At 49.3% G+C, this 19645-nt stretch overlaps 1 protein-coding gene across 1 annotated transcript; it reads left to right on the top strand.

Annotated features, from left to right (window-relative positions):
- Positions 1-16132: 16132 nt before the first annotated feature.
- LOC123032778 lies at positions 16133-19242 on the top strand. Its single transcript, XM_044448891.1, has 3 exons — positions 16133-16186; positions 17467-17621; positions 18757-19242. Exons 1-3 carry the CDS (start codon positions 16150-16152, stop codon positions 19240-19242), a joined length of 678 nt encoding a protein of 225 aa, XP_044304826.1. The 5' UTR covers positions 16133-16149.
- Positions 19243-19645: the final 403 nt, after the last annotated feature.

Below are 19645 nucleotides of genomic sequence, written 5' to 3' on the forward strand. Positions count from 1 at the left end.
CAGCCCTCCCAGGGGCTGAGCTCACCTGCGGAAGAGGATGCTTGGCAATTGCTGCCAAGTGCTGCTGGGCCAGGGCCTGGGATCCAGCCTGAAGGCTTGGCAGTTGCTGCCAAGTGCCACTGGGCCGGGCCCTGGGATCCAGCCTGAAGGCTTGGCAGTTGCTGCCAAGCACCGCTGGGCCGGGCCCTGGGATCCAGCCTGAAGGCTTGGCAGTTGCTGCCAAGCGCCGCTGGTCCCGGGCCCTGGGATCCAGCCTGAAGGCTTGGCAGTTGCTGCCAAGCGCCGCTGGGCCGGGCCCTGGGATCCAGCCTGAAGGCTTGGCAGTTGCTGCCAAGTGCCGCTGGTCCTGGGCCCGAGGTCTGGCTGAAGTGTGCGCATCCATTCTAACAGCCAGCACGGGTGAAGACTGGGAGCAATAACATACTATATTTTTGATACAATAAAATAGATTTATTTCTAATAAAACCATTTGCTTTATTCCTTTAAAGACAAATACAAAGCTCTGCATGCTTGTGGTACCCTTAGTATTGATTTGGTTGGGTGGTTTTTTAATGTAGGGATATACTGCTCACTTGCCAAAACTCGGTGCCAGTGTGGTGGTATGCTGAAGAGCGCAGCGCTGGGACTCCAGTGAACTGTGGGAGCAACGGGAACTCACCCCGATGTGCAGACTCGAACCAGCATCCCCGCGTACACTTACAAACCCCCAAACTGTTCAAAGAAGTAGAAAAGAAATTATGTCTTTTATGAGACTCATGAGAAAGAGCAAATAGCGCCTGCCCTTTTAGGGGATACTCAACGAGCCGCCTTCAGAGGGTATTTTACAGTGGAGGGAGCAAGATTAAAACAGGAGAGAAACAGAGGCCCGGAATAGCTTGAAGTTCAAAGAAAGAGACTGACAGAACAGAAGAAAGTGGGCTGGAAAAAAATCTCTCCACAACTTATGGGGACCAAATCAGAGTTGGAAGCAGTAGACACATTAAAACATATGCAGCCAGGAGGTACCTGAAGAGGATCTGCTATTAGGAGGAGTTCTACAAAACAGAATTAAGTCTTGAGAGCCAGTGTGGTGTCGTGGTTAAGAGCTGGGGCTGGGACTCGACGACCTGGGTTCTAGTCCCCGCTCAGCCAATGGAGCCAACTGGGTGACTTTGGGCCAGTCACGGACTCTCAGCCCAACCTACCTCACAGGGTTGTTGTTGTGGGGATAAGATGGAGGGTGAGAATGATGTAAGCTGCCTTGAGCCCTTTGTAGGAAAAAGGCAGGCTATAAATCGAAAAACAAACAATTTGAGAGAGAAATATGAAAGAAATTGTGGATGTATTACCAATCAAACTAGTTCCTGAAGAGCATGAACAAGAGCTTAACTCTCCAGTAACAGTAGTGGAAATCAGAACAACTCTGGCACCACCTATATCTCCATTCCATCCCTTCTTGGAGCCTCCTAAATTGAAATCTCAGGAATAATACACACAATTTAGAGGCTGGAAAGAAATAGGCATCTAGAGATTCAGAAATGATTTGTACATGGGAAACCAATTTCAACTAGGCGCTTAGAAGACTAGTCAAGGAAAAAGCAATGTGTTGCAACTGACTCAAATCAGAGATTGGGCAAATCAAGTATGGGCAACTTCTGGACCTATTAGAACATTGACAGTATTCGAAAATCATTGCATGGGGAACACTAATAGTTAAACAAGAAGAAGCTTTAATCTAAATTTTGTGTGAAAGTATTGCAAATATGAGAGCACCAGTTACATAGGAACAAAAGCAGTATGGGAAAGGAATTTAAATACTAAAATACCCGAAAAAGTGTGGACAGAGCTGGATGCTGATTCCAGCATTGACTGTGGTACATTACCTTGAACAAATCCATCGGTATAAATGTCAGTGTATCATGCAATCCTTGCCTATAGCTAGAGAATATAAGTCTGAGAAAGTCTGGGTTTGTTCCATTGTCCTGCAACTTAGCTATCCAGGCGCATGTCAAGGCAGGTCAGTCAACACAGGACTGGTGGCAGCTGGAACCAAGAGCACCCCGTTCTCCAGAAAAGCACCTTGTCCTCCTTCATCTCCAGTGACTTTCCCTCCCAACTTTGGAATATCTTCTTTCCACTTTGATACGCCGACGGGAAAAACACACCAATGCAACTATAGCTTTGCAGCCTATTAAAGGTAAAGGTTTCCCCTTGACGTGAAGTCCAGCCATGCCTGACTCTAGGGGGCGGTGCTCATCTCCGTTTCCTACCCAAGGGAGCCAGCGCTTGTCCGCAGACAGTCTCCGTGGTCATGGGGCCGGCATGACTAAACACCGAGGTGCACAGAACGCTGTTACCTGCCCACTGAAGTGGTACCTTTTTATCTACTTGCATTTGCATGCTTTCGAACTGCAAGGTTGGCAGGAGCTGGGACGGAGCAACGGGAACTCACCCCGTTGTGCAGATTCGAACCGGTGACCTTTCAATCACCCAGCCCAGCAGCACAGTGGTTTAAACCACTACGCCACCTGCAGCCTGTTAGAAAGTGTTAATTGTGTTACCTGTTACCCTTTAATGAGCAGTTTGTAAAGGGGCACCCCAAGCACTGCTCGGGGAGAACCATATTGGCATGATTCATTGGCAGCTGTTTTGTTCTTGAGAATAAGCCTTTAAAAACCTTAGCCCTATTGTGTGTTATTGGGCTTACGCACACCAGGGCACAAAATGCCCATTTGTATAAACAAAACAATCAAATAAAACAATCAAATAAAAATAACAAATAAAAATAACATTAAATACAATAATAACAGATAGTTGGTGTCAACTTAAGTTGACTCCGGGGGATGGTGGAGGACAGGAAGGCCTGGAGGAATGTTGTCCATGGGATCGCAATGGGTCAGATGTGACTTCGCAACTAACAACAACAACAACAAAAATAATAATAATAATAAAGAAATAAAATAAAATAATCAGATCAAATCAAAAATAACAATAATAAAATTAAAAATTAAATTATTTTAAACATATTTAAAATTCTAATTTGGGCAACACAAGGACTGTCCAGCATTCCACAACTAGTCACCAGAGGGAGCCAGACGCCTGCCTCTGAAGGACCGGCTGTGGACACCCAAGCCGCACAGCAGCCGGCGCTGCTCTCATGCTGGGCCTGCCTCTGCCAGAGGGGGCGCGAGCACGGGCGTGCAGGGCGCCCCCGGTCCGCAAAAGTGCCACCCCCATTGCCGAAGAAGAACTGTAAGGGATGCTCTACAGCAGGGGTCTCAACTCCACTGACCTGGGGGCCGCTGGAAGTAGACTCTGGGTGAGGCTGGGCCGCAGCGAGTATCCCACCACCGCGGTGAGGCCGCCGGCGCTTTGGAGGCCGCAGGGCCCCTCTCCCGTGCCCCACCTGTCCCGGCAATTGGCCCGCGGGCCGCGAGCTTGAGACCCCTGCTCTAAAGGATGCCCCAGATGCCTAATGAGAGCTGCCCAGAGGCCACGGCTTGGTGATTCCCTTGTCAGGGGGCATGGATGGGGTGAGGCGCCTGGACCTGGAATACTCCCCCTGCAGCATTTCACTGCAGTTCCACTTCTCTGGTTTTGGTGTTTTTGATATTGGTATTTTTTCCAGCAATATATTGCTGTTTTACCACAACTACTGCAGTTGTTGTCGTCCTGGGCAGCAGCATCAAACTGCAAGCTCTACTACTGTTGTAAAAATATTGTACAATAGAGACTGCAGTGGTGGTGGAAAGTGCAGGACCGGGACTCAGGCGATCCGGGTTCGAGTCCCTGCTCGGCCCTGGAGCCAACAGGGTGACTTTGGGCCAGCCCAGCCTCTCAGCCCCGCCTGCCTCAAAGGTTCTTGCAGTGGGGATAAGATGGAGAACCAGGCGAGGAGAGTGATGTGAGCCACTTTGGCATGTTGATCTAATAAATAAATTAAAGTCACGTTGGGGAAGCCGGTCTTCGGACTTTAAGGACGTATCTTGGATGACAACATCCTGCTTGCCTGCTGAGACAAGATAAGTTCCCATGGGTCATAAGGAGAAGAAAGGCCATTGTCCTCACTTGCTTGGGGACAGAGAGCCATGAAAATAAAAGCACTTTCGGTGGGTGGACAGGACATTTGTGCTCGGCCTGGGCCACTCCAGCCTGCCAAGGGCTCCTGCAATCGAATCTTCTGGATACGAAGTTTGTTTTGCTTCAAACGCCTGTCTGTAAAAAATCAGCCTGTCAGGAGGTGCGAGCCCCCTTGGAATGTTAGCCATTCATCTGGAGCAGGAAGTAGATGGATATGGATGCATTGGTCTTTTGTGCAGGACCCTGTGAAACCGTAACAGGCCAAGATGGCTCTATGGACTCATTTGCCGAAAACATGGGCAGCCAGTCAGGAGCCACCCGAGTCAGGCTTCCTCGAGAGGGCAGGAATGCCGTTGGCTTGCATCCCTTTCTCCTCTGAGCACTCAGCCATGGGCAGAAGACTGGACAACAGCAGCCTTTGGCCCCGTCCAGCAGGGCTGCGCTTTGCCCCTCGGCCTGCCTCCTGAGCAAGACACCCCCTTCCTTCTCAGGCCATGGATGTTTCTGGCTGCCTCATCATTTCCCACCTCTGTGAATACTCTTGCAAATGCCCAGATGGGCTCAGGATCCATGTCCCAAGCACACATCTCCTTGCTTAAGAAGAAAAGGGCTCTGTTTTTTAATTTTAGCCACGTCGACTTGGCTCTTCAGCTACGGTTGACAAGGCTCTCAGGGTGGCTTGAATCAGGGGTCTGCCAGAATGAGAAATACGTGACAGCTGCGCAGATCCAGTGCCTTCCAGAATGCCGCGGTTTTGTAGGGCAAAGGGGTTCTGCAGATTTGCTGGGCCGGGGGAGCCCCACGGCGTGACTTGCTTAAAGGCCTCCCCAAAATGCAAATTCCACACTGCCTGCAATGGATTATTGCATTCATCCAATGCCTGGTTGACAAATGCCCTTCATTTGCAGTTATAAAAGTAAAGCCCCCAAGCCAGCAATAAAATAGCAACCCGAACAAGAGGTACAGCAGTGGACTGTAAAAACATTTGAAATATTTGAAATACTAAGCAGCAGTAAAATTAATGATTCAGGCAACAGATTGAGGATGCAGTCTTGATTCTCTCCAAGCGTCTGGGTTTTTCAGACACTTTGCTAAGCATCTTTCCAAGACTCTCTTTTTACTGAAATTGAAACATTGCCCCTGGGATCACGGCTGTGTGTTGGCACCCCTTTGGCAGCACCAGTGCCCCCTCCTTGGGATCTGCCTGGAAGGAAAGTGTGCCAATTCGGGCACTGTGATTTGGGGGCTTACAGAAGGTGCTGAGACAATTTGTTCTGGGCACGAGTCAACCTGCCTCTTTCTGCTACAGGTTCATGAAAGACGCTGAGCTTTTCCTCTTAAGAGAAAAGGTCAGGAACAAATCACAATAGGAGACTTCTTTGCATATTTTCAGTGAGGGTTTTGTTGTTCCGCAGGGGATTCCCTGGGCCACTGGAGGAGCCGATCAATCCACTCACGCTTGGAAACACTCCCTTCTGCTTGAGAGGGCCTTCCCCTGAAATCCTTCCCACTCAGTCATGTCTCTGGCCGCACAGCCTGTGAGGAGGATAGGATGTGACTACACAGTGGGAGAATTTCTGGTGACGTGGGCAAGGGGCCCATCCAGAGCCACCGGATTTTGGATGCCCCTTCCCACCACTATCTCTGCTGTGGTGGCCAAGCGCGCTTCCTCGTGGCCCCGATACACAAAGGAATTCCTTTGGTCCTCACAGGCTGGGAGTCACGCTTCAGCGTATCACTTTAGATTCCATTCAGCTCACGCCATAAGTCACAGAGAGCATTTGCCAAATGAGGGGGCTGCGGAGGATGCTTCATCGCATTCCTCAGTCTCCCAACAATATTTCTCATTATTTTACACAGTGGAATCCGACATCAAAACATCGCACGTCCGTCTCCTCTTAAGGATGCTGCCAGCGGGACCCAGTCCTCCTAGCTTCTTGTCTTCTGGATGCGGCCATGCAGATGGGGGCTGCTCAGATGGGGTGCCAGGTTGAGAAGGACCATTCAGGACTTGAGCAGATCACTTCCTCCTTCTCACGCCCCGTCGCCACTTTCCCCCAAACTCCATTCACTGGTCCAAGCATGGGAAGGAACCAGTGGGAATGTGTGGGCCTAGCCCATAGGGGTCCTGTCTCAGCCCCAGCTGATGCATTGTTGGCTTCTGTCTCAAAAGGCTGTAAGTCGTCTAGGAAGGCTTTCTGGCCGTTATAGGGCAGCATGTAAATATGTGCATAAATACATAAATAGGGGGTGCCCATCTGTGTGGAGGCCACAGGGTTTCCAACACAAGATGGGATGGCCATTCAGGGATCCTAGACCTGTAGAAGATCCTTAGAAAAAGCCCCCTTCAAATTGACATGCATCACAAATCAGCTGTGGGTTGGGGTGGGCCTATGCATGGTCCTAGTCCTCTGTGTTCCTGCTGATCTCTTCATGTATTTGGCACCAAACAGCAGAGTAGAGATCTTTTGTCTAGCACAGGCAACAGTGGCAGATAATAGAAGTTAGTCTGTTGTTAATTGTGTTTTAATGCATTTGTTTCATTATTGTTTTAGGCAAGTCTTATTTAAGACTGTAAGCTGCATTGAGTGCCATTCTTCTTGGATCAAATCAGATCAATAAATACATTAAAATGGTAGTTCCCTGGCTGATCCATAGCACATCAGCCAGAGGTTCCTCTGACTTCAAGTTGTAGCCTGATGGAAGCTTGGTTTTTCTGGAGAGTCCCAAGTGATGGCAGCAGAGTATGGCCATGAGGCTGCTCCTCCCCCACTGGGTTGCGCTCCTTGCAGGAAAAAAGGCTCGGATATTAATGTAATAAATGCATGCAGCAGCTGCAGCTTCTCCGTGGCTTTGAGGGCTGTGAAGCAAACTTCCCTCGCTGCCGCCTTGGTGTCCTGGAGTCACCGGCCAGCAGAGCTTTGCAGGGCTTTGCGGGTGCATTTGCTAAACCAGGAACTGCGATGCTGCAATCGCGGGAGTGGCTTGCGGGCAATCCGTGGCCTCTTTCATGAATGCAGCGCAGTAGCTGCATCCGGTCTGGCTTAGGTTAAGTCCAGCACACCTTCTGGCCCAGTTTCGTCGGTTAGGTTCAGCTCCCTGACCTGAGGACATGCATAAGATGCTTGAAGTAGACTGACCCCCAGTGTCTCCTTGGCTCTTGTCCACTGTGGCTTCCCAGAGTCAGCTGAGGGGGTGGAATGACTGGGTGGGTGAAACCCTCACTTTGAAATCTCACCTCTGCCATGGAGGTACCAGGTGGCCTTGGGCAAGCTGATCCCTCTCCCAGCTGGCCAATCAATATGGTATAAACATAATGGCCTACCTTACGGGGTTGTTGTAAAGACTCCAACTTTTAATGGAGGAGGGGGCACAAGCTTATTGCTCCGTGGTGGATGCTCATGAAACTTCGAACTGGAGGCTTACACGGATCTCCTCTAGTTACCAACATACGTTGCACCCAGTATTTTCTAGTTGTCCATTTCTGGCCATTGTAGAGTCAGCACCCAGGGAGGGGAGGGGAGGGGAGGAGAGGGGGCCGGGCTGCCCACTGGAACTGGCAGAACTTCACGGCCCCTCCTGGTCCCCTGACATGCTCCTTCTTTCTCCCTCCAAGGCCCAATTGCAACCTGTGCTGGGGCAGCTGGGCTCGGTTCTTTCACACCAGCTGCAAAGAGTCGGGGCAGGTGCCTGACTTGCACAGTACCAGCTCCAAGATTATAGGATCACAGAGGTGGGACCCTGGAGAATCCTAAGGCCTCCCAGATGATGTAGGGAGGCCATAGGAGAGCACCCTAACACGCCTTTAGAACCTGAAACTGCTATCCAGATGATGATGGGGATGAAGAAGAAGACCCACATGTACAAATGCCCTGCCATGAGAGGGCTGAAAAGTATGCCTCCCCAGCCCAGCTCAGTTCCAAGTTGCAGCAGGCTGACTGGATTTGTTCACATGGGATTTCAGCTTCCAGTACTGCGGTGTCTCATCTCGCCTGTGACTTCACAGCACAAGTAAACACGTTACTTATTTCATGCAGAATTGGGTCCTGACTGCCCCGATGTGCCAACCTTTCCCCTCAGATGCAAGCACGGTGAAACAAGTCAGACCGTGCCGTTTCTTTTCTGTGTGTCCTTTCCATTCTGAAAATTTTTCTGCAGGAGTTCCCAGGAAGTCTGGGGCCGCTCACCTCTCCACCATTTCTGGACTGTTTCTCGAGTCATGAGACCACAGTGACGTCTAGCCAAGGAGCAAGAAGATTAAAAAAACCCACATGCTCCACTGCAAGCCAGAGACTATTTTAAAGTCAAGTTCCTCACTGAGAGTCATTTCTTCCTTCCTTTATCTTCTTCCAAGGAATACGAGGCAAGATTGAATCTAAGAAGAGAAACGCAGCGGGGGTGGGGGGGGCAGGGATAAGCATCATCTGAGTTTCTCCATCTCCCCATCAGTCACAACTGAAACAAATTATAACATTCCTTTCTTACAGTGACTTGAAGAAGACTAGCAAGGATGCCTTAAGGACTGTTTTTTAAAAAATTCATGTCTATACTGTCTTATAACCCACAGGTGTACAATTTAAAACATATTCGTAACAATAAAAATCCAGCAATAAGGCAGAACAATAAAAACCACTAGAAAAAGCTACAAACCCAACAAGAACTACCTACAAGTCCGTAAATCCACTCCAAGGCACTACAGCAATGATAAAACAAGTCTAAAATGCTTTATAATACAAATATTAATAGATCTACTTTTTTAAATGTCTGGTGCCTACAAGAAAATGAAGAAGGTGCCAGGTGTGTCTCTCTGGGGAACATGTTTCACAACCACCAAGAAGGGCCTTCTCCTGTTTGCCACCCCCTTGCTTGCTAGGGGGCAGCTCTCTGAGAAGGCAGACCTTAGTGGTAGGTAGGAATACATGGGAGCAGGCGTTCCTTCAGATCTCCTGGCCCCAAGCTGTTTAGGGCTTTATATGCCAGAACCAGCACTTGGAAATGGGCCCCGCTCTCAACTGGCAGCCAGTGCAACCAATAAAGAACCAGCACAATGTGGGCACGCAGACTAGTCCTGGCTGGTACTTAGCTGCCTTTTTCTGGACAAGTTGAAATTTCTGGCCAGTCTTCAAAGGCCGCCCCCACACAGAGCGTGTTATAGTAGTCCAGCCAAGAGGTTTCCAGAACATGGATCACTGTGGCCAGACTCTGCCTGTCGAAGAAGGAGGTAGTTGGCAAATCAGCTGAAGCTGCTGAAAAGTGCTCCTAGCCACCGAGGCTCAAGGATAGTTTGAAATCTAGAAGCGCTCCCAAATGACAAAACTTGTCCTTTAGGGGGAGTGTGACCCCAGTCAGGACAGGTTGAAAAGCTCCCAACTGGACAATCAACAGCCCCTCCGTCTTACTTAGATTGAGTCTCGGTTTATTGGCCCTCATCCAGTCCATTACTGAGCTCAAGCACTGGTTCAAGATGGCCACTGCCTCACCTGGATTAGAGGAAAAAGAGGTAGAGCTGGATGTCCTCAGCCTGTTGATGACCTCTCAGCCCAAACCTCCAGACAACTCTCCCAGTGGCTCCATGCAGATGCTGAAGGGCTTGGGGGATAAAGCAGAGCCCTGCGGGGCCCCATGGCACCCGTTAGTAAATCCTCGGCCCCAGACAGACTCCGTCTTACAGCTCAGATATGAAACTGCTGACCTTCTTGCTAAATACATAACATGCCCCTAAGATCAGCCTCTGAACTGGAGGACTGGAGAAATGGCCAATGTAACACCCATTTTTAAAATGGGATCCTGGGGCAATCAGGGAAATTGGTGGCAGGCTAGCTGGAAAAGTACAAGCCGGCTAGTCTAATGCAAGCCAATTGGGTGAGAGCATGATTAAAGGTGGAATCCGTGTGCATGCAGAGGGACCAGTGGTGCTGAAAAAGAATGAGCATGGCTTCTGCAAAGGTAGAATCCTGGCATCATGGAATGATGGTGTTGGAAGGGGCTGATAAGACCATCAATCCAACTCCCTGCTCAGTGCAGGACTCGAAATAAACCTTTCCGAGCCGACTGCTATCCAGCTGCCTTTTGAGAACCTCCAGGACGGGAGAGCCCCCAACCTCCATAGGTCATGGGCGCCATTGCCTTACTGCTCTAACAGTTAGGAAATTTCTCCTGATGTCCAGCCAGAACTGGGTTTCCTATAACTTGAGTCTGTGACGTTTCTGTCTCACTGACCTTCTACAGTTCTTTCACAATAAAAGCTGTGAGTCCTGATGGCTGGAACCCAGCTGAGCTGTTTTGGAGGAGAACCTAGATATGGTGGGCATTATGGAAAGCTGGCAGATTGGAGAGGGCCAGTGGATGCGGCCGTCTTTGGATATAAACTCCATTGGGGGTTAGGGAAGGGTGTACTCGAGGAGGCCTGAAGATCTAAAAGGAGCATGGCATATTTCTCCACAGAAGTGGCATAGGTGCTGGCCCCAGAGTATTTCAGTCCTTGCAGGCTAGAGGGTGGGAGATTCAGGGCAGATCCTGGGGGGGGGGGGGCACAGAGGTGAACTGTGGAATTCACTTCTGCCAGATGTAGAACTTGGGTGGCTTCCAAGAAGGATTAGGCCAATTTATGGAGGAGAAGGAGAAGGAGGATGTGGGGATGAACCCATTTCTCCAGCACGGAGTTCTTGGTTCAATTCCCTCTCTGCTTTTAGTTGTGGAAGGAAACCATATTGCCTCTGCCTTTGCCATCCCAACCCCATAGTGAAATACCAGCTCACAAGTCTACAGCGGTGCAATTTAAGCCAGAAGGGAAGGTCTGGGCTTGACATGTAAGCTGCTCTGGGTTCTTGCAGGAGGAAAAAAGCAGGATATCTAGAATGAGGGAAAAACATTCCCCAAACCAGGAAATCCCATGGTCTCCTACTTCTGTTCTAAGGAATGGAAACAAAGGGTCAGGTGATTAATTCAGCATTCTTATGGTCCAAGTCAACCTCTCCTCATGTCATGTTGAGAACAGTTCTGAAAGCAACAGCTTCTGCGCCTTTCCTCCCCATCATGTATACATTGGCAGATGGGCCTGGTCATCGGCTTGTTTTTCTGAGAAAGCAAGAAAAATAGACCCACTCAGTTCTCCTGAATTTCTTTTGTTTGTCTGCTTTGACTGGAATTCAGACGAATGCGGGTGCATGTGTTTCAACCTGCCTCAGTGAGCAGCATTGTTGGCAAGGAGAGACTCTTATAGTCATTGGTAAAGGAACCCAGGAGAACCTGCAATGGGCTCCCACTATGGGCTATATTTAAGGTTTTAGACAGGAGTTCAGTCTTTGTGCATTCTGATATGAATTGCCTTATTCTGTACCCCTTTTGGTAACGTGTGGGTCAGAATTTCACCATCTATCAGCCTTTGCTATTCACCAGACATTGAATGCTTTTAAAACATGTGTCTTGTATATGTATCTACCCAAATATATTGAATTTGGGGTGAGGAAGGAAATGTGAACATGGCATGGACCAGAACAAGACAGATTTCTCAGTTTCTAGTTTTAAGAACCATTTAAGCTTCTCCAGAAGAAAACCCTGTCCTGAATGGTGCTATATATAATTTAGTAATACATTAAAATCAATATTTTAATACATCCATGCCCCTCCATCATTTCATTGGACGGAAAATGGCGCTTGTTGTGGATGGAGAGGTGTGACCATTTTGTGTGATGCAAGAAAGGAGTCAGAGGCGTGCTCTTCGGCCCCTCTTTTTCAAATGGTCCCCCAAAAGCCAAACCAGGGAGTCAAACCAAAGCCAAACCCCAAGCGGTGGCAGAACTGAACTGCAACAGAACCCAAACCTTTACCTGAAATTGTCCATGGAATCTGAATAGCAACACGTGGCTCCAACCCATTATCTCAAAATTAACTAATTGCAGCATTGTTCCATTTATTTACTAAGCCCTTCTCTTTCCTTCCCCTGTAAAATGTATGTGGCAGCTTCGTCTCTGATGGCAATATTAAACAGCGGAATAAGAAGCGTTCGTCGGGTAAGTGGCTGGAATTGCTTTGCTTGTTTTATGCTCTTCTTAGAGGAAACACTATTGCAAATGGTTCTGTTGCACCCACCTACATCTTCAAATATACCTGTGGAAACTGGGAAGACCAACGGTGACACAGTGGCCACCCCCCTAGAAAAGACCTATGGGCAGGGTGTCGAGTCTGGCCGCGTTGGGCACCTGCAGAAAACCCAGAGCCAAGCAGGGCCCACTCAGATGTGTGCCTCCTCTCCCCATGGCCACCAGTGGCCTCATCCTCTGACCCAGTCAATGGTGGGGCAGAGCACCTGGTGCCACAGAGCTCCTCATCACGCAGAGTCAGCGCTGCCTGGGACATTGTTCTGGAACTGCTATGCTTGCATTCATCAAATGCCCAACTGGCAAATGCCCTCGGTTTGTAGCCATGAAAAAACAAAACAATGCAACAGCAGAATAATAACCCAAAGTAACCAGGGCTTTTTTTTTGTCATAGAACGCACCTGAACAGCATTCCGGCACCTTTTTTTCAATGGATTTTACCAAGTGATTTTGAAAGGCAGCAGATTAGCAGATCAGCAGCAAACATCATTAACATAGTGCCTGCAGGCTGCTATTGCGTCTGCTATCTGCTATCTGATAGTGAGCGATAGCTGCTTGGGACGCTGCTTGGCTTGGGATTGGTGAGTGTGCTTACCGCCCAGCAGGGAGTTCCGGCACCTTTTTTTTTTTTTACAAAAAAAGCACTGAAAGTAACAATCACATAACAATAGCAGTGAAGCACATTAAGCATGGAAGAGCAATCAATTAATAACCAAGGCAGCAGATTGAAGATTTCAGCTCGGCCATATCCAGGCATAAGGGGTTTTTGGCGATTCTGCTGGGAGTCTTTCCGAGTCTGCTGAAACTGCAAAGTTGTTGCCCCCGCAAGCGCAGCTGATTGCTGGGACCATTTTCTGTAGCTCAAAGGGCCACTCCTCTTAATTAACAGTGACGCAAGAGGCGCTGAGGGGCATGTAGGACACGAAGGCAAAACAAGGCGACCACGGGCAGTTTTGACACTCTGCAAACTTTCCCCAGGAATCCATGCTCATACTTGAGTGTGGGGCATTTAATGGTAACATGCTCACTTCTTTTGTGAGCAAAAATTACATGCCCCAAACCCCCAATGTATATATATGCACCGCACTTGTGCACAGAATGCTCAAAAACTGGCCAAGAAAACCAACAGATCATGAGAAAATGGAGCAGAGCTAACCAGAAGGAAGGAGTCAAGAAGCCAAAAAGAAAAAAAGGGCAAAAAAAATTCCAACCACTGCAGAAATGCAAAGCCACTGAAATCCTTTGGAAGAAGTTCTGGCACAATGATGCAAAGCTTTAATGACTGCAGGAGCCGTAGGTCATAATAAAGACAATGCTACAAGCATGGCTCATACACCATTCTTAACTAGACAAAGAACACATGTTCAGATGCAGTTAGTCAGCAATCCATCCCAGCCTCAGGGCAGGCTTTGAATGTATCATTCTTATAAAACTTTGCCTGGGCCACTTCTGTTGCTAAATCAATTTCCCCTTCTGTAGCCAGTGGAATGATCTGCACGGAGCAATTAAGAAATACTGGATTCATCACTTTCCCCTGCCTTTCTCAGTGTAACGAAGGATGTGATTTTTGTTCTGTTTCTTTTCTCTGAACACTGGAGGGGAGGAAAAACCCCTGGCTATTACACCCCTGTTTCATATTCATGAACTCAACTATAACATTTATTGATTTAATAACGTTTCAATTTCACTATATTGGCCTGAGGGCCTTCTGAGCGGAATCTAAAAAACCTATTAGCGTTGATTCCACTGAAGTAACTCAAGGCACATGGAACTGTCCCCAGAGGGCCCGGCTGCCTCACCCAAGGCTACGAAGGAGTCCTCAGTCACAATTGCTGTCCTCACACAATAGCATTTGCACACTTGCACTCAGAAGCACACACTTGTGTGCAGGGAAGGATAAAAGTGCCACAATAGAAAAATGGCTGTCTGCCAGGGAAAGATCCAGAGGGGCCTGAACAGGTGGGGAAGCCAGTGGACAAAACAACAGGTGAAAAGGCAGAGCAACCAAAACAAGAGACATACCTGTTTCTCTTTACCCTACAGGTGCAAGCTACCTGGTGAGGCCATAGCAAAATCCTTTACCTGGTGAGGAGCCCCGCAGTTGGGGGCAGAAGGGGAGAGGCACCCACCCTCAAGCCACTGATTCCCTTTTTGGTGGATGTTTCAATCCACTGAGTGTTGAGAGAAAAAAGGGAGGGCATTTGGAGGGGGCTCACTCTGTTATTTCCCCAGGGGGAAGGGGGATGCACAGCACTGGGCTGAGAAGATTGTGTCTGGACCAAATTAAAGTTCCCCCGTGCAAGTTCTGTGGCCCTTCACACAGCAAATGTCACAGGTGGAGCAATTCCAGGGGTCCCACCTGATGCAGAGATATTGTCCACCCATGTGAGCCGCCCCGAGGCTTTGTTGCGATGGGGCGGCATAGAAATGTTTTAAATAAACAAATACATAAATAAATGTGTTGCTCTAGATGAGTTTTCTTGCAAGAGAGTCAGCATCATCCGCGGCCACTGATATGCTTTGGAGATCCTCTCCAGCCTTGCATGGGGGCCCACAATCCTCCAAGCCTGGGTTCAGGTGCCAGGATTTCAGACCTGCTTGCAGTGAACACCTGGATTCAGTGGAAGCGTCCAATCAAGCACGCAACAGTATTTACAGCAAACAGAAATTCCTAAATTACAACAGCACTGAAGGGTAGCACTCCCAGTCTTAAGGCTATGAGAACAGGACATGGGCTGTTTCATGGAGTTGGACTGTGTACACATGAGAAGGAGGAGAATGAGACGGAACGGGTGAGACGCAAGAACAACATAGAAGCACACAGGGAAAATACAGAAACGTTGAGAAATGCCCCGGGAAAGCATAATGTATCAAGGTCTTGCGTGACAGATAGCAAGATAAAACAATCAGAAGTTACGGAATTTAACAGGTTTCAATGTTTGCTTTTTACAGTGGTAGAAAATTGCAGAAAGACAATGACAGCTGGCCCGTTTGACTATTCAAACGAGCGTTGCATTGTATTGCCTCCCTGCGGGGGTGTGCTCTGCGTCTGCGAGTGATTTGCCAGTGGGTGAATCATTGCATGTCCCAAGGCTCTTGGGCTTGCCTCCTTTTCCCACAGAAATAACCTGAATGGAACCCCCCTCCCCCACCGCAGATTGGAGGGGGTGAAGGGAAACAGGCAAAGCTTTCTATATTCTAAGGTATAAACCTTGTAACTTTTATGAGGGCGATTCCAGCACAGGCCTCCGTGTTGCAAGGTGCCCTAGCAGATTTGAAAAGGCAGAAATGGAAAAACTAGAATGTCTGGGAAGTTGTGCCATCCTGGGCAATGCCACGCGAAGGACTGAAACTGGTTCCCGCATCCCAGCCTGCAAGAAAAGCCCGAGGAAAGCGAATGGTGAGATCCGAAACACATCAGCTCTGCCGTGAGCTCCACCAAGTTCAACAGGACTTACACCCAGAGAGTTGAATCCAAGACTGTTGCTGAAGAATCTCACCAGATGTCGGCACTCCTTCCGTTCCTAATATTCCTTGGGAGGGAAGAAGGACATGATCCCTAAACTGGAACAAAAGAGGCGATGGTGGGATTGACACCATCCTGGTCAGGCCTGCCAATACGCTCCTGTCTTCATTTCCCGGTTTTTAGGCGGGTCAGTTCCAGGCCATCTGCATCGAGAACAGCTCTGATTCGCTCTCCCAAGCAGGTGAAGACCTAAATTCGTGGGAAGGGGAAAGTGTCCTTGTTATGTAATCAACAGGCGACTTGCACATTACGTGACCCCGAAGAACATAACTCAAAGAACGGCGGCAGGATGCGCAGTGCCCGCTTCCCCTTTTTATTTTTCTCTTTTTCCTTTCTAGCACGTGGGGCCAAGGCCTACAAGTAAAGTTGAGCTCACGATCATGCCTGGAAGAAAGGAGTGGGGGGACAGGCGATTTCCTTCTCCATTGCACCAACTGCAGAGGAAGTGGCGGCACTGGTCTGAGCATGGTGCAGAAGCTCCAGTCGCTCGGCGTCCGTCTTGGTATGTGCTGGGCTTTTCTTGTCTTTCCTGTTCTTTGGTCTCTAGCATGTCACTTCCTTTTTAATGTTTTAAAAAGGCTCCCCTGCTCTTCTGTGCTCCTTAGCCAGAACTGCTGCTTGGGGGTGAGGAGATCGGAAGATTAAAAAGAAGGAGGCAGAGAGAAGAGGTTGGAGACGGTGGGATTTTGTTCCTAGGATCTGGTACCTTGATGCACAATGGTTGTGCACCTCTGTGTATGAGACCCTGGGAGAGAATTTGTGGCATCTCCGTGTCCTGTCAGTGAACCCCGGAGATATCTAGCTGGCCACTGCTGTAGGGAAAAGGCAGCGCTTGAGGGATGGAGGGATGGTTGACCTGGCCTTGCGCATCACTTCTTGCAAGCATGGATGGAGCCCTTGCTTGGCTCACGCAGGTAGCAAACGGAAGGTGCCCCAGCTTATTGCTTTCTGTTGAAACTGACAAGACCAGAAAATGCTTGCATCTCACTGAGGAATTCTGAAGGAAATTGTTGCGTGCCAAATTGTTGAATTTAAAGTCATATGCTTTTAAAAAATTCTTAAATTTGACAGCATTCAAAATGTGCAGTGTTGGGACTGGCAGTCAGATGGACAGCATAACAGTATTATTCTGGAATGTTAACCCCTAAGAAATCAAGGGAGGAAAAATATCTTGGGAAGTCTTGTCCCCAAAATATGAGTTGCAGAATTATGACAGATTCCTTTCTGAAAACCCAAGAGAGGAAGAGTTTAAGGGCCCTTCACTTGGCAGCTTTGCCCTAAACCCCTTACATTCATTCATTCAACACTTCACACCAAAAGCGTAGGTTGTTGTTAAACCATCATTTACTTGTGGTGTTGTATGATTCTTGATGTAGCAAGAAACCATATCTAGTTAAGTATGATCAATCCACAGTTCATGACCAAACAAGGGCTCTCTCTGAGGGCTGTTCATAGGTAACAATCCATGGTTTGCTAGCACAGCTGGGTTCACACAACATAATGACCTACAATTCAATGGCAATCCATGGTTCAACGACAACCCAACCCAACCCAAGCCAATGCTTTCCATGTTGTGTGAACCCAGCCAAAGTCTATAACCTGAGATGCTCTCGGGGGCCTTGGGCATGGAACTCTCTTTCCCGCATCCTCTGACCTGGTCCTCTTCGAAGGGTGCCAAGTGTGCCGATGCCTCCGCCCCACTCAAGAGCTTCCGAGGAGGTCCTCCTGCATGGACCACCACCCCTCGGGGCTTACCTGCTTCCTGTGTGATTTCCTGTCCAGCCCTGGTGCCAGCTCTCCTTCTCCTGTCCGTGACGCATGCGGCTTCCCAGAGCAGCCTCTGCCAGAAGTGCCCCTCAGGCTCCGATCCGCTGCACAACATGAAGCTGCAGATCATGCACCTGAAGAGGGATGCTCAGGCGCTGTACAAGTCCTACGTAAGTAACCATGGATTGCCTCTGGCGGACTGGCACTGGTAACGGGCTGGCTGGGCTGGGGTGGCCTCAAGGCTCTGCCTGCTGCCTCTGCCTCCCACAACCGGGGGCCCACCAGATGTTCTGGGATCACAATAACAGACAACTCTCATGTTTTAAAGCTTGATATGATATCTATAAGAATGCTGTAGTTTATGGTTTAAATCACTGCCAACTGTTCAGAGAGCTTTGGATGCAGAATTGCAATCAATAAATCTCCTGCTATTTCTAACCTTTGACCCTGCTGACTGGGGCTGATGGGAACTGACATTCCAAATAGTTCCCTCTTCTAAAATACTCACAAACACAATAATATGAGGGGTGTTCAATAAGCTTCTGCACTTTTTAAAACTCTATTAAGAATTTTAAAAACAAATTATATCACTTTTCTGCATAGTCACCTTCCTTTGCGATGCATTTTTCTAGCATCGTACCAACTTTTTAATGCCATCAGCAAAAAATATATAAAATATAAATGTGCAGAAACTTTTTGAAGACCCCTCATACAATTCAAGCTCCTTGTGTATTCATTTAGTGATGTGTTTTTTGGTGCTTCCAAAAATAAAAGCCAATCTGTGTGGTGGGGGGGGAGAGGGAGGGCGGGCGAGAGAGTGCCCATTGCAACTTTGCCACGGGGGTCGGAGGAGACCGGCTTCATGGCTTCGTTGTCCCAAGGACCAAGCCAACCAGGACAGGTGCAGCCAGCCCGAGGGTGACCGCAGAACCAGATGTGCAGCCCAGAATTGCACATCTGGCCCCCAGAGCACATCTGGCTCATCTCCCCAGCCCAAGGAAGGGATGCCTGGCAGACGCTTAGCAAAGCCGAACTGTCGCTCGTCCAGGCAGAGGAGCTGGACTGGCACGGGAGGCGAGGCGAGGCAGGGCAGGTGCTGCCCTGCAGTAGGAAGCAGCCCTCCAGTGATGCATTTCCTGCGGCACATCCTGTTTGCCCGCTGCTGCGGCTGTTCCCAGAGACGCCGGGGCAGAGTCACCCCTTTCACTTCGCTTTTTCTGCTGTGGGTTTGGCCCTGCATCCCTTCTGAATACCTTTAGGACGCGCCACAAACTCACGCCTCCCCTCTTTGCTCCTGTTATCCAGTTGTCCCACAATGGTTTGCTGAGGCTTCCCCGCGAAATCTGCAGAGGGCGGCCAGAGTCCTGGTTCCCAAGCAGAACTGTAAGTCGGAAAAGAGTGACCACGATGCTGACGGGACTGCACGAGATGCTGCGGTATGTGAAGGAGGCACTGGCACACCTCTGGCGACAGCAGAGCGAGCTGCAGAGTCGAGGAGCCGAGCTGCTCGGCAGACTGAACAAAACTTCCGTGTCAGTGTTGGGACTTCTGTATAACACCCAGTGTGCCCTGTGCCTACGGGGCCTCGCTCCCGGCAACACGTCTCTCCCGGAGAGAACTGCAGGCACTTCAGTGTTCTCTCAAAAGATTGAAGGGTGCCGCACACTCTGGAGTTACTCCAGCATCATTAGGAAGTTGGCCAGGGCCTTTGAAAAGGAGAAAGGAAGGCAAGCAGATGGAGAGACGGGGAGGGTGCGTGGCCACTCCTTGACTGACTGTAAGGGACACTGAGTCATGGCTGTGAGCAGCACTGTGCACAAGGCCCCCGCAGATGAGCGGTGGTCCTCGGCGCAACATGCGCATCGAGCAAGTGCAGCCTCGATGCAGAGGTGCTACCTCTCCAAGGGATGACTCGAGTAAGTGAGCCAAGCTGCATGCAGTGGTGGAATGTAACAGAATCCTGCGGTAGTGCTCCATGTTTGCAGGAATGGCTGGAACCGTGAGAGTGCAGTCGGCTGGGGACCAGCACCCAGTGCTGGCTTCTGACCCCTTCCTGCAAGTCGATCAGCCTGCAAGCATGGCCCAGAGGGTGAGAGCCAAAGGGCCACTCGGGTGGCTGCCATGCAGCTGTCCTAAAGAACTGTGCAGGCTCTGAAAGCAGACCCTCGCCGGGGGATTCCGTCCCAGTAAAGCG

The sequence above is a fragment of the Varanus komodoensis genome, unplaced genomic scaffold (assembly GCF_004798865.1).
Source record: "Varanus komodoensis strain SLA01 unplaced genomic scaffold, ASM479886v1 scaffold56, whole genome shotgun sequence".
Lineage (NCBI taxonomy): Eukaryota > Metazoa > Chordata > Lepidosauria > Squamata > Varanidae > Varanus > Varanus komodoensis.

Coding starts and splice junctions, on each gene's coding strand:
- LOC123032778 (XM_044448891.1), top strand. CDS start 16,150: ATGGTGCAGAAGCTCCAGTCGCTCGGCGTCCGTCTTG. Junction 16,187..17,466: donor GTCGCTCGGCGTCCGTCTTG/GTATGTGCTGGG, acceptor TTTCCTGTCCAG/CCCTGGTGCCAGCTCTCCTT. Junction 17,622..18,756: donor AGGCGCTGTACAAGTCCTAC/GTAAGTAACCAT, acceptor CCTGTTATCCAG/TTGTCCCACAATGGTTTGCT.